The sequence below is a fragment of the Felis catus genome, chromosome E1 (genome assembly GCF_018350175.1).
Source record: "Felis catus isolate Fca126 chromosome E1, F.catus_Fca126_mat1.0, whole genome shotgun sequence".
In the NCBI taxonomy this organism is placed as follows: Eukaryota; Metazoa; Chordata; class Mammalia; order Carnivora; family Felidae; genus Felis; species Felis catus.
In genome coordinates, this window is record NC_058381.1 from 12,258,532 (window position 1) to 12,271,497 (window position 12,966).

Here is a 12,966-nt window from a genome sequence, read left to right on the forward strand (position 1 = left end):
GTTTCATTTCCATTTGTCCTGAAGGTCCCAGAGAGACACAAAGAAAAGGTCCCTGCATCTACATGCTTCTTGCTAGTGGGTGAAGTCACGTGCATCACAGTAAGTCAAACAAAAGGAGAAATGGCGTGTGGCACTTGTCAGCTTCACCACTGACCCCTGAACTTTGACAACAGGATTCAGCTGGGAAGAGTTCCCAGTCCCACCTGGGTGAAAGTGAGTCATTCCCTGCTCACTCACTTTCACGTTTCGTAACATCCACTTCCCGCAGGAAGCCCAGAGGCCAAGCACAGAGGGCCCTCTTATGACCCATCCCTCACCCTGTCATCCACTCCCTGCCACCAAGGGACACAAATTCCACCAGGACTAATGCCTCACCTTCCAGCCAAGAGACTGTTACAGTATCACTCCCAAAGAGCTGAAAATTGTTTTTTGGTTGTCAAGACGAAGTAAAGATGGGATAAGGGACACATCAAAGACCCCCGTGTCCAGAAAGCTGAAGCAGGCAGGGGTTAAACACCTCCATACCCCGGAATCACCTTGTACACAGCCCAGGCTGTGCCCAGCCCGACAGCGAGCAGGCGGGGCCCTGCCCCTCCCCTCCCCTCCCCTGCCCATCTCCCCGTTACTTTCTACTTCTTGCAAATGTCAGCCCCAACATGGGCCCCAAAGTTAACCTAGAAAGGGGAGTCCTATTCACACATCAGCCCACATTAGCAAAACACTATTTTTACAAATGTTTAAAAAGTCCATTATTTTGGAAAAATAAGTTAATTACGTGGTCGAGGCAAGAAGAGGTGCCTGGCCTGTGTAGGCACGTGGCCTAGGCCTAGGCACCTGGATAATTCTGCCACAGGAGGTCCGTCCAGTCACAGCATATTCTTCAGTATGGCTCGGAGGGGGGCTGGTGAAGAAGGGGTTGGGATTATCTCACAACTTTAACTGACGAGGCAGCAAACTGCATCCGTTTTAAACGCTGCAGTGAGGTTCTCTGTGGAACTACACTTCAAGTCAGAGCTCTCCCAACCGCGTGTGACAGTGGCCAGAGACCTCAGCGGAACCCGCTGCATCTGTAGGGCCTCAGGGCTTGCTTCCCCTCCCAACGGCTCCCCATCTTGCTCCAGAGGCTGGGTAGGGAAACGCTTCCAAGTTCACGGTCGGTTTCTGAAAGTGCCTGTATTACCACAGTGAGCACGGGACTAGCAAAGAGCAGCTGAGCTGAGGAGGGGAAGGAGGGAAACACAGGCTGGCTGAGGCCCCGAAACCCTCATGAGGTTCCTGTGGAGGGAAAAGGGGCAGGGAGGAGGGCCCCGCTCAAGGCCGCTCAGCCAGAAACAGAGGAAGGAGATTAAAACCCACATTTGCTGGACTCCTAACCCAACACCCTCCTTGCATCCTTCAGGCTCCTGGCACCTAGACACAGCAGGCCTGCCTCCGTTCCCTGGAAGCGGAAACCTTGTGGAAAAGAATGAAGGCCAAAGCAGGGCTGAACGCGTGACAGATTCAAAAGTCAATCTAAAAGCATGGGACTAATGCATAAAATACCTTCCCAGGTTTGCCGTCTCAGCCCTACCCCTTGAACATGAGGGTTCCCTGCATCTGAGGAAGCTTCTCTGCCTCTGGACACAGGCACAGGGAGGCACCCTTCACTCTTCTGACCCTACACATCTCCAACGGACGTTCATTCGCCAGGACTGCAGGCCTGAAGTTAGTTTAGCTCGACCGGCTCGAACACACAAGGGAAACTACTCTCGCCGCCAGTTTATGGCTACAGACAAACTCGAGGGGTGGGAAGGATGCCGAGGGCCCAGCCTGGCCCTCAGCCAGCACCATTACCCTCCCCCATTCAGGCAGCAGCTGCCGGAGAGTCGGCTGTGGCCAGACACAGGGAAGGACAGGACCGGACAGGACCGCTGGGGAAAAGACACCATCATTCTCCCAGAAGGTGGCTCACCTGTTTACAAATCCCAGTTCCGTCACTCAGAAGTTGAGCGACCCCACCATATGCCTGGGCCTCAGTTTTTCCGTCTGTGAAATGGATACAACAGTACCTATCAAGGGAGTGTCACGAGGACGACATCAGAGATCCTGCCTGAAGAGCCAACGCACACGCAGCACTGGGCCAAGCACGCTGTGCCTCCCCAATCTCCGTGACAAGCAGGAAGGTGGCCAACGTCCTCTCTTTCCTTTCAGAAGACTTCTCTGACCCTCCAAACCACCATGACCCCGAACAGTGTGCACATCGTGGCTTTGCTTTGATGTTCAATCTTCACGTGTTCATGGAGGGGTCCCAACAGACTGCGTGAGGTTCACCACGAGGGGGACCTCCTTTCGGCCACGTGTTCTTCCCCTGCAGCTTGCCTTGGATACAAGAGCCGCCGCGGTCACCAACGGATCGGACACATCAGCCCTTCTCTGCCTCGGAAAGCTCCAAGCGAGGAAGAAACAAAGCCAGAGCCTACGGAGGAGGGTCTCGAGCGTTAGGGCTTCCTAAGCATCACAAGCAGTGGTTATTTAAACTCTGGAAGGCTGGGCCTTGCCCTCAGATGATTCTCATACAGGGGAACACCTGGAAAAATATGCGATGGGGGACAGAACAAAAGAACCTCAGAGACAGTTCCTAAAGACAGTAGGGCCAAGCTGTGATGCCCCTCTTCCACGCTCTCCTATGGCCCTGGGCAGCTGCCCGCCATTCGGGGCACATGACACAACACCAAAGTAGGTGAGATCTGACAAGAACCAAGTGAGCAAAGGTCCCGAGATCAAAGCAAGCTCCGGGATTCTGACAGGAGGCAAACCCTTACCGAGGAGCCAGGATCCTACCCCGTTAGCACTTGGCATCCACGGAAAAATGCTCGCACCAAGCTCACCTCATGACACAGAGACAGATACTCTGAGCACAGACACCCCAGAGCGACTTCTCTGGCCGGACCTCTGCATTCTGTGGGATGGACAAACCCACGGCCACCCCTGAAAAGGGCACGTCTCCAAGGACCAGAAGTGTTTTCCCTACGATGCCTAAGGATGTGAACGAAGCTAAGGGTCCTCGGCAGCGCAGTCCCTACAGAGTCGCACAGCTCCGGTCCGTCCTGGCTCTCAAGGCAGAGGATGGCGAGGTGCCCCACGAAGTGAAAGGCAACGACCCTCAGTACCACACGCTCGCCACGGAAGCGGAGCTACACTCCCTCTACGGCGTCCCCGCGGGAGGAACCCGGGGTCCGTTTGCTCCAGAGCCCAGACGGTTCAAGAGCATGAGACCAGCAGAACTTTTAAAACAAGGAGATTCTGACACCTGCTCCAACACGGACCAACCTCAAAGACTTTATGCTCAGTGACACCAGCCAGACACGGAAGGACCAATACTGTAGGACTCCACCTGTATGAGGTACACAGAGTCGTCAAAATCACAGAGACGAAAGCAGAAAGGGGGTTGCCAGCGGCCAGGGGGCAGAGAGGCTGGGGAGTCAGCGCCACGTGGGGCAGAGTTTCGGGGCTCTGCAGACGAGTGGGGCTGCCAGCCGCACAACAGTGGAGTCTGCTTGACCACACAGCACCACACTCTTAAAGACGACTGGAACAGGAGGTATTGTTATACATAGCTGATAATTTAAAAACAAAAGAACCTTACACCATCTTTTTGGCCTGGCTTCTAGGAGCTAAAAGCAAGAGGATATGAAGGCAAGAGAGCAGACCTCAGCTCAGCAGGTACGGTGCCAACAGAGCCCCAGAGCCACACGGCCCGGCGCGTTCCACCGCAAAGCTGGAGGCCCCGCCGTCGAGCAGGACTTGGTGCTTCTCTGAGAAACCTTCCAGTGGGTGACCTTTGGGCTCCGACGAAACCAGTACCTTAGCTTTACGCCAGTCTCCAGAAGCTTAAGGAGACAGGGCAGAATCTGGTACGATAACGGGCAGGTTACAGAGGAAGAAACAAAAGCAGAAGAGAGAGGGAGAAGTCTGGGTTTCTAGATCCTCTCCTCCGTCCACTCCTGAAAAACCAGCGGCCCAGCCCAACTGCTCAGGCTCCCACTTGTCTGTGAGGCTGCCCTGAGCCCACCTCACCTCAGCTTGTGTTTGGGAAAATTTCTTTCCCTTTTTTGGGAAATGTGCCTCTCCTCCACACCCACCAGTTACAGGGTATGTGGGTGTATCGAGAAAGAAATTTCCCAAAAAAGGAAAAGCGATTCGCAAAGGTTAGCCCCATCTCAGAGCTGCCGGGGAGAGAATGGCAACAGTCAGCCCGTGGAGCGGGACTAGGCCTCACGGCTCCAGACCCAGCAGAGGTCTCAGAACGAAAGAGCCTCTGGAAGCAGCCCCTGAAGCAGGCACGGGCCCAGGGAGTGCAGCCTTCCTTCTCCTCCCGGGACCTCCTGACAACCGCCATGCCCTTGTCCGTTCCAGCCCAGGGGGGCCCGGGACAACCTTTCTCACACTGTTCTCTGGAGCCTTCTGGAGCGCGTTCTCCTCTCCAGTAAGAGCTGGAACACACAACACACCTCGTGCCTCTCCCGGAAGCTGGTTACTTCAACTCAACAAATATTTACTAGGCCTGTGCCACCCCAGCAAGGCCCCGGCTAGATGATGGAGACAGAGACCAAGAATTATCGAGGGCCTAGTGATGGAAAAAAAGTCACCATCTAGTTGATAAGATAACATTTAAACCAATGAAAACAAACAATAACATTGTATAAAAGTCAAGTAACAACTTGAAACAGATTGTGACTCTTGTTAAGGGGATAGCCCAGCCCTAAAATGCTATGACGTATTACAGGCAATAGAGGAGCTCTGAGCAGGAGGGTCGAGGGGGCGGGCGGGGGGGGGGGGGGGGGGGGCGGGCTCGGCAGGAGCGGAAGGACCAGCAGTGGCTACAGGCTTCCCAGAGCCGGGGCCGCTGCTGTTAGAGACCAACCAACACCAAGGTGTGGCCATTATACAGCATGGTGGTCTGAACACAGCGCAGGAAGTGGTACGTATACGCTCCCTGGGTAGCAGCTACGCACACAGGCAATCCTCCTAGACCTGTGGACTCCCAATGTGCGGGGCCCCCGGCAGAAACCACTGCACTCCAGGAACAGACCTACCCCATTCCACGTCTGGCATTTACCACGCCAGCCAGCTGGCTAACGCTGCCCCATTCACCTCCCCCACTCCCAGGAAATCAGACAGTGGAGTCCTTCCTCACCTCAAGAACAGGGGTGAAAAGAAAGCAAGTCAAACTTATATTTTAATTCAAAAAATAAAAAAAATTTTACACAAGCCAGTGACCAGATCACCCGGGAGGGTGTCTCAGCCTTAGCACTGCTGACATTTGGGGCCGGATCGTTCCCTGTTGTGAGGCCTGTCCCGTGCGTCACAGCAATCCTGGCCTCTACCCTTAGGTGTCCAGAGCAACCTGCACAGTTGCAAGAGTCGAAGATTCCAGACGTTGCCAAGTGGCCCTGAGAGGCACAGCGGTCCCCAGCTGAGGACCATGGCTCTACTTTACGTACTCTAAGAGAAACTCCCAGCACGGCTGCGTTCAGTTCAGACAAGAGCCTGCCTGCAAAGCTCTCCCGCTCCAGGTCTCAGGACCCTGCCAGCCGGGCAGAGGCAGGCGTCTAGGCGTCGGGAAAGCTGACCTTTGGGTTGGGGCTCCAGGATTCTGGACTGTGCTCACTGGGGAGTGGCCAGGAAGAACAAGGCCTGATACGGACCACTGGGGTGGGAGAGGCCCCTCCAGCCCTTGCAAGATAGAGCCCACCTGCAACGGCCGCCAACGCTGACCATGGGCAGCTGGCATCTGACTGCCTCCTTCACCCAGCCTCTTGTCAACTGCAGGCCAGACGCTTTCCTGCAACTTTCCCCCAAAGCACTTTCCTAACACAACAGGGAAAACCCTCACACACCTGAGATGCTGCTTTAAAGGTATTTCAACACAACTGACACTGTCTTTTTTCACTCACAGAAATAACGCCTCTCTACTCCCTGGAGGTGCAGCGTCTCTGCAATGCCCACACTAACATTTCAACACTAAATGGCACACCAGGTCAGCCTCTTCGGCTCCAAGGTCATCTGCCAGAAAGTGGCCCATGGCCCAAAACTCAACGCTGGGCATCCCCCACAATGCCCTCTCTGTAGCCCACACTTTTCCCGGGGCTTCTTTTCCCATGTGGCTGGCACGGTCCGACCTCTGCCCCAGCGGCACGTGAAATAATACCCAACCAACATCTGGGTTGCTGGGAGACCAAAACGTACTGCAAGGTGTCAGTACTCACGGCTCACCAGCCTCAATTCTTTAGGAGCAGCTCTTGGGATGCATCATGTGCTCTCCATTTGTGCAGACACAAAGGCATCCACGGTAGCCACCCTCGCTTTGTGCATGTGCAACTGAGCTGAAGGGAACAAAAGACCATACTGGACTCCAGTAGACCTACAGAAAGGTTTCCTGACCAGAATAATCGGTCTCCAAGCAAAGTCCAGGGAACTCTTTTTCGGGAGGGTTCACGGTGTAGCCCAGCCTGGATGTAAGCCAGTGACCTCTGAGGCTCCTTCTCTACTACTGTTAGGCTTTGGGGGACTTAAGAACAAGGCAGCCAAGCACAGGGAGGACAAAAGTAAACTTCAAGGCTTGCAGAAGCCCATCTCCCACCCGGGGCTATGACCTGCATGATGGCCAAGCTGGAAGAGTGCAGAAGGCAGGGCCGGGTCTGCCTCCAGGCCTGCATACCTTTTCCCTGAAGGAAACGGGTATCCAAGTGAATCGGTTCCCCTGCTCCTTTTTCTAGTGAATTCTACCACACCCCACCGATGCTCACCTCCAATCTACTTCGGACCACAGATGCTTCCATGGCAAAAACCCTCTGGGGCCCATGACACTGTTCTAATACACTCACCAGAAAGAATGAGAAAGAAGGAACCAATGAGGCAATGGTTGATATAGAACAGGTATCATACCTGCTAATTCCATTACCTAAATATCATACCCACTAATTCAGCTGAGAAACAGAAAGGAGAAAGCATCACATCACAAATATTAGGACCCCCATTTGGAAATGGACTCACTTGTGGCCTTGTCACCCAGCTCTACTGACCACCCTAAAATCCAAATGTCCCAACAGCCTACAAGGTCCTTGGAGAGGACAGTTATCTCTGCTCACACTTCCAGGACCCTGCCCTCACTCCTGTAGCGAAAAGAAAATGAACTCTGGGTGGGATGGGGGTCAACCTATTTCACACAGTATGATCCGATTTTCCAGGACAGTCCCGGTTAAAAATGCTGCCCACATAAATGCACACAAACTCAAGTGGAACAGGAAAAGGTACTAAAATCTTCTGCCTTCAACCCTTCATAAAACTTGGAACTCAGTCATACTTTAGATTAGTTAGGAGAGACCGATCTCCGTAGAGAAAAACTCAGGCGACGTGGATGGAAAAAGAAAAGCCACAACAACTTTCCACCTGGTTGGTTTTCAGGTTTGCCTCTGGACCAAGAGCAATAAACACTCATCCAGCCCAGGAAGCAGGGAGCAAACCAGAGCAAAGCTGGTGCGCGGCAGGGCAGGAAGGAGCCCCGTGTCCTGTTTCAGCCACCAGGAGAAAACTGACCCCGTGGCCAGGAGGCCCCTGAAGGTCCAACAGGACGAGACTAACTGCGGCAACGGAACTGAGAGGCAGTCGTGGGACGACAGCACGTGAATGCACATGTGCTCAACTCACACACGCATGCCCAGGGTCGGCCTCCCACCCGTCCCCGCAGGCCCACAGCCTGTTCTGCTTCTCGCTAACTGGCCAAGTGGGACTCCTGTCAGCCTGGAACACAGGGGCTTCCTCCCTTGCTGCTCACTCGCACCTGTGACGATGCTGCCCAGCAAAGGTCTGGGTTCTCAGGGCCATCTCTCACACACACCCCAAGTTCTTCAAATTCCAGGCTCCCAAAGGAACACCCAAGCACACCATGGTGCTCGCAGACGACCCAAGCGCAGCCGCGATGAAGGGGCCCTAAGGGAGGCGAGAGGCACGGAGTGGGCGCGGAACGACACTCACCATCTCGTCCAGGGCGTAGCGCAGGAGGCCGTGCTCGTAGAGGATGAAGAACCGCCGCTGCCATTTCTGCAACGGAGCATAGAGTGGGTGGTTAGGAGGGAGTCCCCGTGCCTGACAAGCCTATGTCAGACGAATGCCAGCTCCACGCCTTTCATTTCTGGGGTAGATGGCAGGAAAAGAGGGACCCAAGGCATAAGAATGGTAATTTGTTAGACAGCCAGGGGAGTCTTTTCTGTATTTCTGTATATTCTGTGTTTTCTATGTACCCAGCACAGAACTTACCACATAACGTGGTGTCAGTTTTTATTTGATGAACTGTATGGCACAGTATGGAATAACCTGAGAATGCCAGGCCCTGATCCCCCACTTCTAAAAAAACCTAGGAAACTGCTATAAAAGGGTTGTTCCAATGACCCACAGGGAATCAGAGACAGGGAAAAGGCAGTCAGGCTCCAGTGTTCACTGAGGATAAGTGAGCAAACAAAAATCAAAAGTGAGGAGGAGGGAGACCCGTAGGAATGACTCTGATGTCCGAGGAGTGATCGATAGCGAAGGGCGCCCCTCTCCACGCTCCACCCAAAGGACAGGCCGTGGGGGCTGGCGGACCCCAAAAGCACTAACAGCGGAACAGAAAGAGCCACAAGAGCCAACGCTTTCCTTCTTGTCGGGGGGAATACATGTCCAGCACAAGAGACTCTTGGTCCCAGAACCCCAGAGATCATCATGGGGATCCATGACCTATTTTGAACATTTCAAAAAGCCCAACAAAATTCATACTTTCATTGGCAATAAGGCCACAAGAACTAAGCTATCACGCCTCTCTGCTTTGGGCCAGAATTATATCATTCGTAATAATGTTTTTCTCATCAGAAGCTGGAAATGGCAATTCTGTATGACCCAGATATAAAACAGGAAAGGGAGCTGCTCCCTGGTTACTGCGGACATTGGAACACAGTCACCCCTGTCGTCCTTCTGCCTGGATGGCACAGGATGCCCAAATGGCCTTGTAAAGAGGACGTGGAAGGCTGGTCCCATGCTGGGTATCCAGGGAGAGGCCACTTGAAGTCTTCCTGAGAAACCTCTTCAAGGCTCCTATTTGGCATCTTTAAAGCCAAACCCATACCAGAAGTCATCCTAAAGATCCCAGGCATAATGCAAGGTCTGTGGGGCACCACGGCCCCCACCCCAGAGTGTAGCATTGGGGCCAGGGGGCAGCAGAGATCAAGAGGCAGAGCAGAGGCTCCCTCAGGGACCAGGGGACGGGAAGGAAGAGGAGCTGGAGCAATTTACAGGGTATGGGCCGCAACACCTGGAAAAGAACACGTGGAAAAGGAAAGATGGTGTTTTAACTAGTCATCCAAAGAGGCCCCCAGGGCAGAGGAACAAAGTACTGTTCCGGGACAGTGTTGGTTTAGTCGTCTCAGTGCTCCAGCGGACCTGGGTGCTCCCCTACTGGGCTGGGGTGTCCAGGAGAGATGGGGCCAGAGCAAAGTTGGCCCTCCAGTCCCTCATCCCTTCACTAGTGCTCATCTGCTGATCCCCTCACCTGGGAGGATAGATGAGGCAAGGAGGGAAGGAGCTAACCGGAAGCCTAATTAGCATAATGCAAATGTTTGCTGAACTGCTATTCTGCTTTTTACATTTAACTGTTTCTGGAGTCAAGCTGACCCAAGAAACAGGAGGCACCAGGTGAGAGCAGCTCCTTCTCAAGGGTGGCATAACTAGGATCATGGAGACTTTTCCTGTTGGACCTACAAGTCTGCCGAATGGGGGTTCCCTGCTGATCCTGCCATCTCACGACCCACTGTTAACTCCCCATCTCCCTTCCCCACTCCGTCGACTTGCCCCTAGAAGGGTCCCTCTGGAGCTCCTCCCACTTTGAGAATTCATTCTGACAACCTTACCCGAGACCGATGTACTGGGTTGTCAAAGTCAGTCCCATCTGGAGCCAGGAGCAGCCAGCCACCATAAATAGGTTTTGCCTGGAGGAGAAAAAAGAGGGCAGAGGTCATCAGTGCCTTGGACTGGAGAGAGAACAGGTTCAGTGGTCAAGCTGAAGATAAGCACTCACTGAAACCAGAAGTCACCCCTGCTTAGCACACAGCAGGCATCTCATTCCCCAGGCCGAGTCTCCAAGAAAGATGTCTGTGACCAAGAAGCTCCCGGGGGGTCTGCAGAATCTGGTGTGCAGCAGGTAACACGAAACCCAGCAGAACCCTGAAAACCTGGAGAGCACACGGACTCCTAAGAAACACGTGCCTCCCTCAAGTTCTTGATCAAGCCACCACGGTCAGGAAACAATGGTATTTTCAATCACCAGGTGAGTGTAATGCGTGCTGGGTACTAGGTGTATCACGCAAACAACAGAGTCAAAAGTCCTCATTCTAACGATACAAAAAGGCCTGGGAGAAGAGACACCGCTTTAGTGACCCCGGCTAACACTGGCCAAAGAATCACCAACTTCCCGGCTAGGTGACGTTGGGCTGAAAATGCTGGGTCTCAATTCTCCCACTTGGAAGGTGGGGGTGATGATAACTGCATCTATACCTCACGAGACTCATGTGAGGACTGATGAGGTAACGCAAGTAAGACAGCACAGGAATATAAAATGGTGCAGCCACCGTGGAAAAATCTGGCAGGTCCTCAAAGAGTTAAACATAGAATTCCACACGACCCGGGACTCCACTCCTAGCTATATACACCCAAGGAAACTAGAAGCAGGTGCTCAAATAAAACTTGGACATGAACGTTCACAGCAGCACTCCTCACAATTGCCAAGAGGCAGAAACAGCCCCAATGCCCAGCAACACGTGAATGGATAAACAAAATGTGGCCTATCCATACAACAGAGTATTAGTAATAAAAGGGCATGAAGTACTGGCACATTCTACAACAGGGATGAACACTGAAAACATGCTAAGTGAGAGAACACAAACACAGAAGGCCCCATTTTGTATGATTCCATGTACATGAAATATCCAGAATAGCTAAATCCACACAAACAGAAGGCAGATCAATGGTCACCAGGACATGGAGGGAGCGGGAAAGGGAAGTGACGGCTAACAGGTATGGGGTTTCTTTATTTTTTTAAAAAAACGTTTATCTTCTTTGGGACAGGGACAAAGTGAGCTCAGGAGTGCAAGCAGGGGAGGGGCAGAGAGACAGGGAGACAGAGGCTCTGAAGCAGGCTCTGCACTGACAGCACAGAGCCCGATGCGCGGCCCAGACTCACAAACCGCGAGATCGTGACCTGAGCCGAAGTTGGACGCTTATCGGGCTGAGCCACCCAGGCGCCCCATTCTGAATGGTACGGGGTTTCTTTTTGAGGGTGATGAAAATGTTCTGTAATTAGGAAGTGGAGATAGATGAACGACCTGGTGAATATGCTAAAAACTACTCAACTGTGCACTTTAAAAGGGTGAATTTTGTTGTTGTTGTTGTTGTTGTTTTAACGTTTATTTATTTTTGAGACAGAGAGAGACAGAGCATGAATGGGGGAGGGTCAGAGAGAGGGAGACACAGAATCTGAAACGGACCGCGAGATCATGACCTGCGCTGAAGTCGGCCGCTTAACCGACTGAGCCACCCAGGCGCCCCAAGACGGTGAATTTTATAATATGTAAATTTTATCTCCAAAAAAATTGTGTGAGAAAAAGCCCACTAAGCACAGCGTTTGGCCTGTAAGTGCATAATAAGCATTAGCTATTCATTTTTTTATGAAGAGCTCCCCCAGCCCCCAAGACCCTGACAGTAGGAACTCAACATGAGTTAAAAGATCTAGACAGACACTCTGGCTCCACGTCCCTTTTCAGCCATACCCAGCTGGCAAAGAGCATCTGGAAAAGGCACAACCAAGCCAATTTGTCCACTACCCTTTGGGGGGCAGTAACACAAATTAAAACCCAAACCCCTACACCCATGACTAATCTCTGGGAAAGCCTTAGGGGTCCTCTTAACATGCTTTTTATTCAACACTTTCCAAACTGGACGCCCTGTCACACCACCTCATTTTATAGCTGTGGAATCTGTGACTCAGAGAGGGAAGGTCACTTGCCAGAGGTCACACAGCATCCCAGGGTAAGCCGAGAACCTCCCCCTTTCTTGGCTTCTGCAGGGTCCTCAAGGCCCCCAGGGGAGGCTCTGGCTTTTCCCCATGAAAGTGAACAAAGTAGGTAAGAGGGGCTTCAGGCAAGGGGCATGGAGTGGGCTGAGGAAAGGGAGTGAGGGACTGGCTTTGAAGAAACACAGGAGGTGGGTGCTGGCAGAGAACCAGGGGTTAGAGGGACACGACCCAGGAGGGCCACGGGGGAGGTGGAATGAAATTCTGCCTCGGAAAGCACAAGCAAGGAGAGTAAGGTCTGTTTTCTCAGCAAACACGAGCAGCGCCCAGCCATTCCCTAAGCCGGCAAGCAAACCACTCAGGAATATGCACACACAGGATGGATGGGTCAGGGCCAGGGGGGGGATCCTGGGCCAGGTGACTTCGCTTCTTGGACGGCAGTTCCCTGACGTGTGAATTCAGGAGGCTGGACAACGATCCCGTCTGGTTTTGACTGCATGCCACTCTCCTACTCTCTGGCTGCAGGGCTTTGGGGTGAACTCCTATCATAGCTACATCTACCTGCACTTTCCCCAAAAGGAGCAGTGGGAGACCGGAGGTCCCCTCAGATCCTGGCCCGCTCCTACCACAAACCCATCACTGGCACCGTTATTCACTCAACACTTACTCGAACCTACTGTGCGCTGGCCCCGTGTACCATATGCCAGGGAGACTGGCAGCACCCGCCTCACTTTGCCACGTCCTTCTTGCTACAGACCACCCAAAGGGGACCCTTCCAGGTGGGCAGGCTGTCCCGAAAAGTGGGAAGGCTGGGCCAGTGGAGGACACAGGGCAGGAAAACAAGTGCTTTACAGGAAGAGCAAGCTGGGAAGCAGGTAACGTTCCATCAG

At 53.1% G+C, this 12,966-nt stretch overlaps 1 protein-coding gene across 9 annotated transcripts in view; it reads right to left on the bottom strand.

Moving 5' to 3' along the window:
- The window catches only part of MPRIP (myosin phosphatase Rho interacting protein), a 155,005-nt gene that overhangs the window by 110,991 nt on the left and 31,048 nt on the right, over positions 1 to 12,966 (bottom strand). For all 9 annotated transcript variants that reach the window (XM_045044395.1, XM_045044394.1, XM_045044390.1 and 6 more), the window contains exons 2-3: positions 9,921 to 9,998; positions 8,017 to 8,082 (exon numbers count right to left, since the gene is read on the bottom strand). In XM_045044395.1, the coding sequence (XP_044900330.1) occupies positions 8,017 to 8,082; positions 9,921 to 9,998 (144 nt within the window). The remainder of the gene's footprint in view (positions 1 to 8,016; positions 8,083 to 9,920; positions 9,999 to 12,966) is intronic.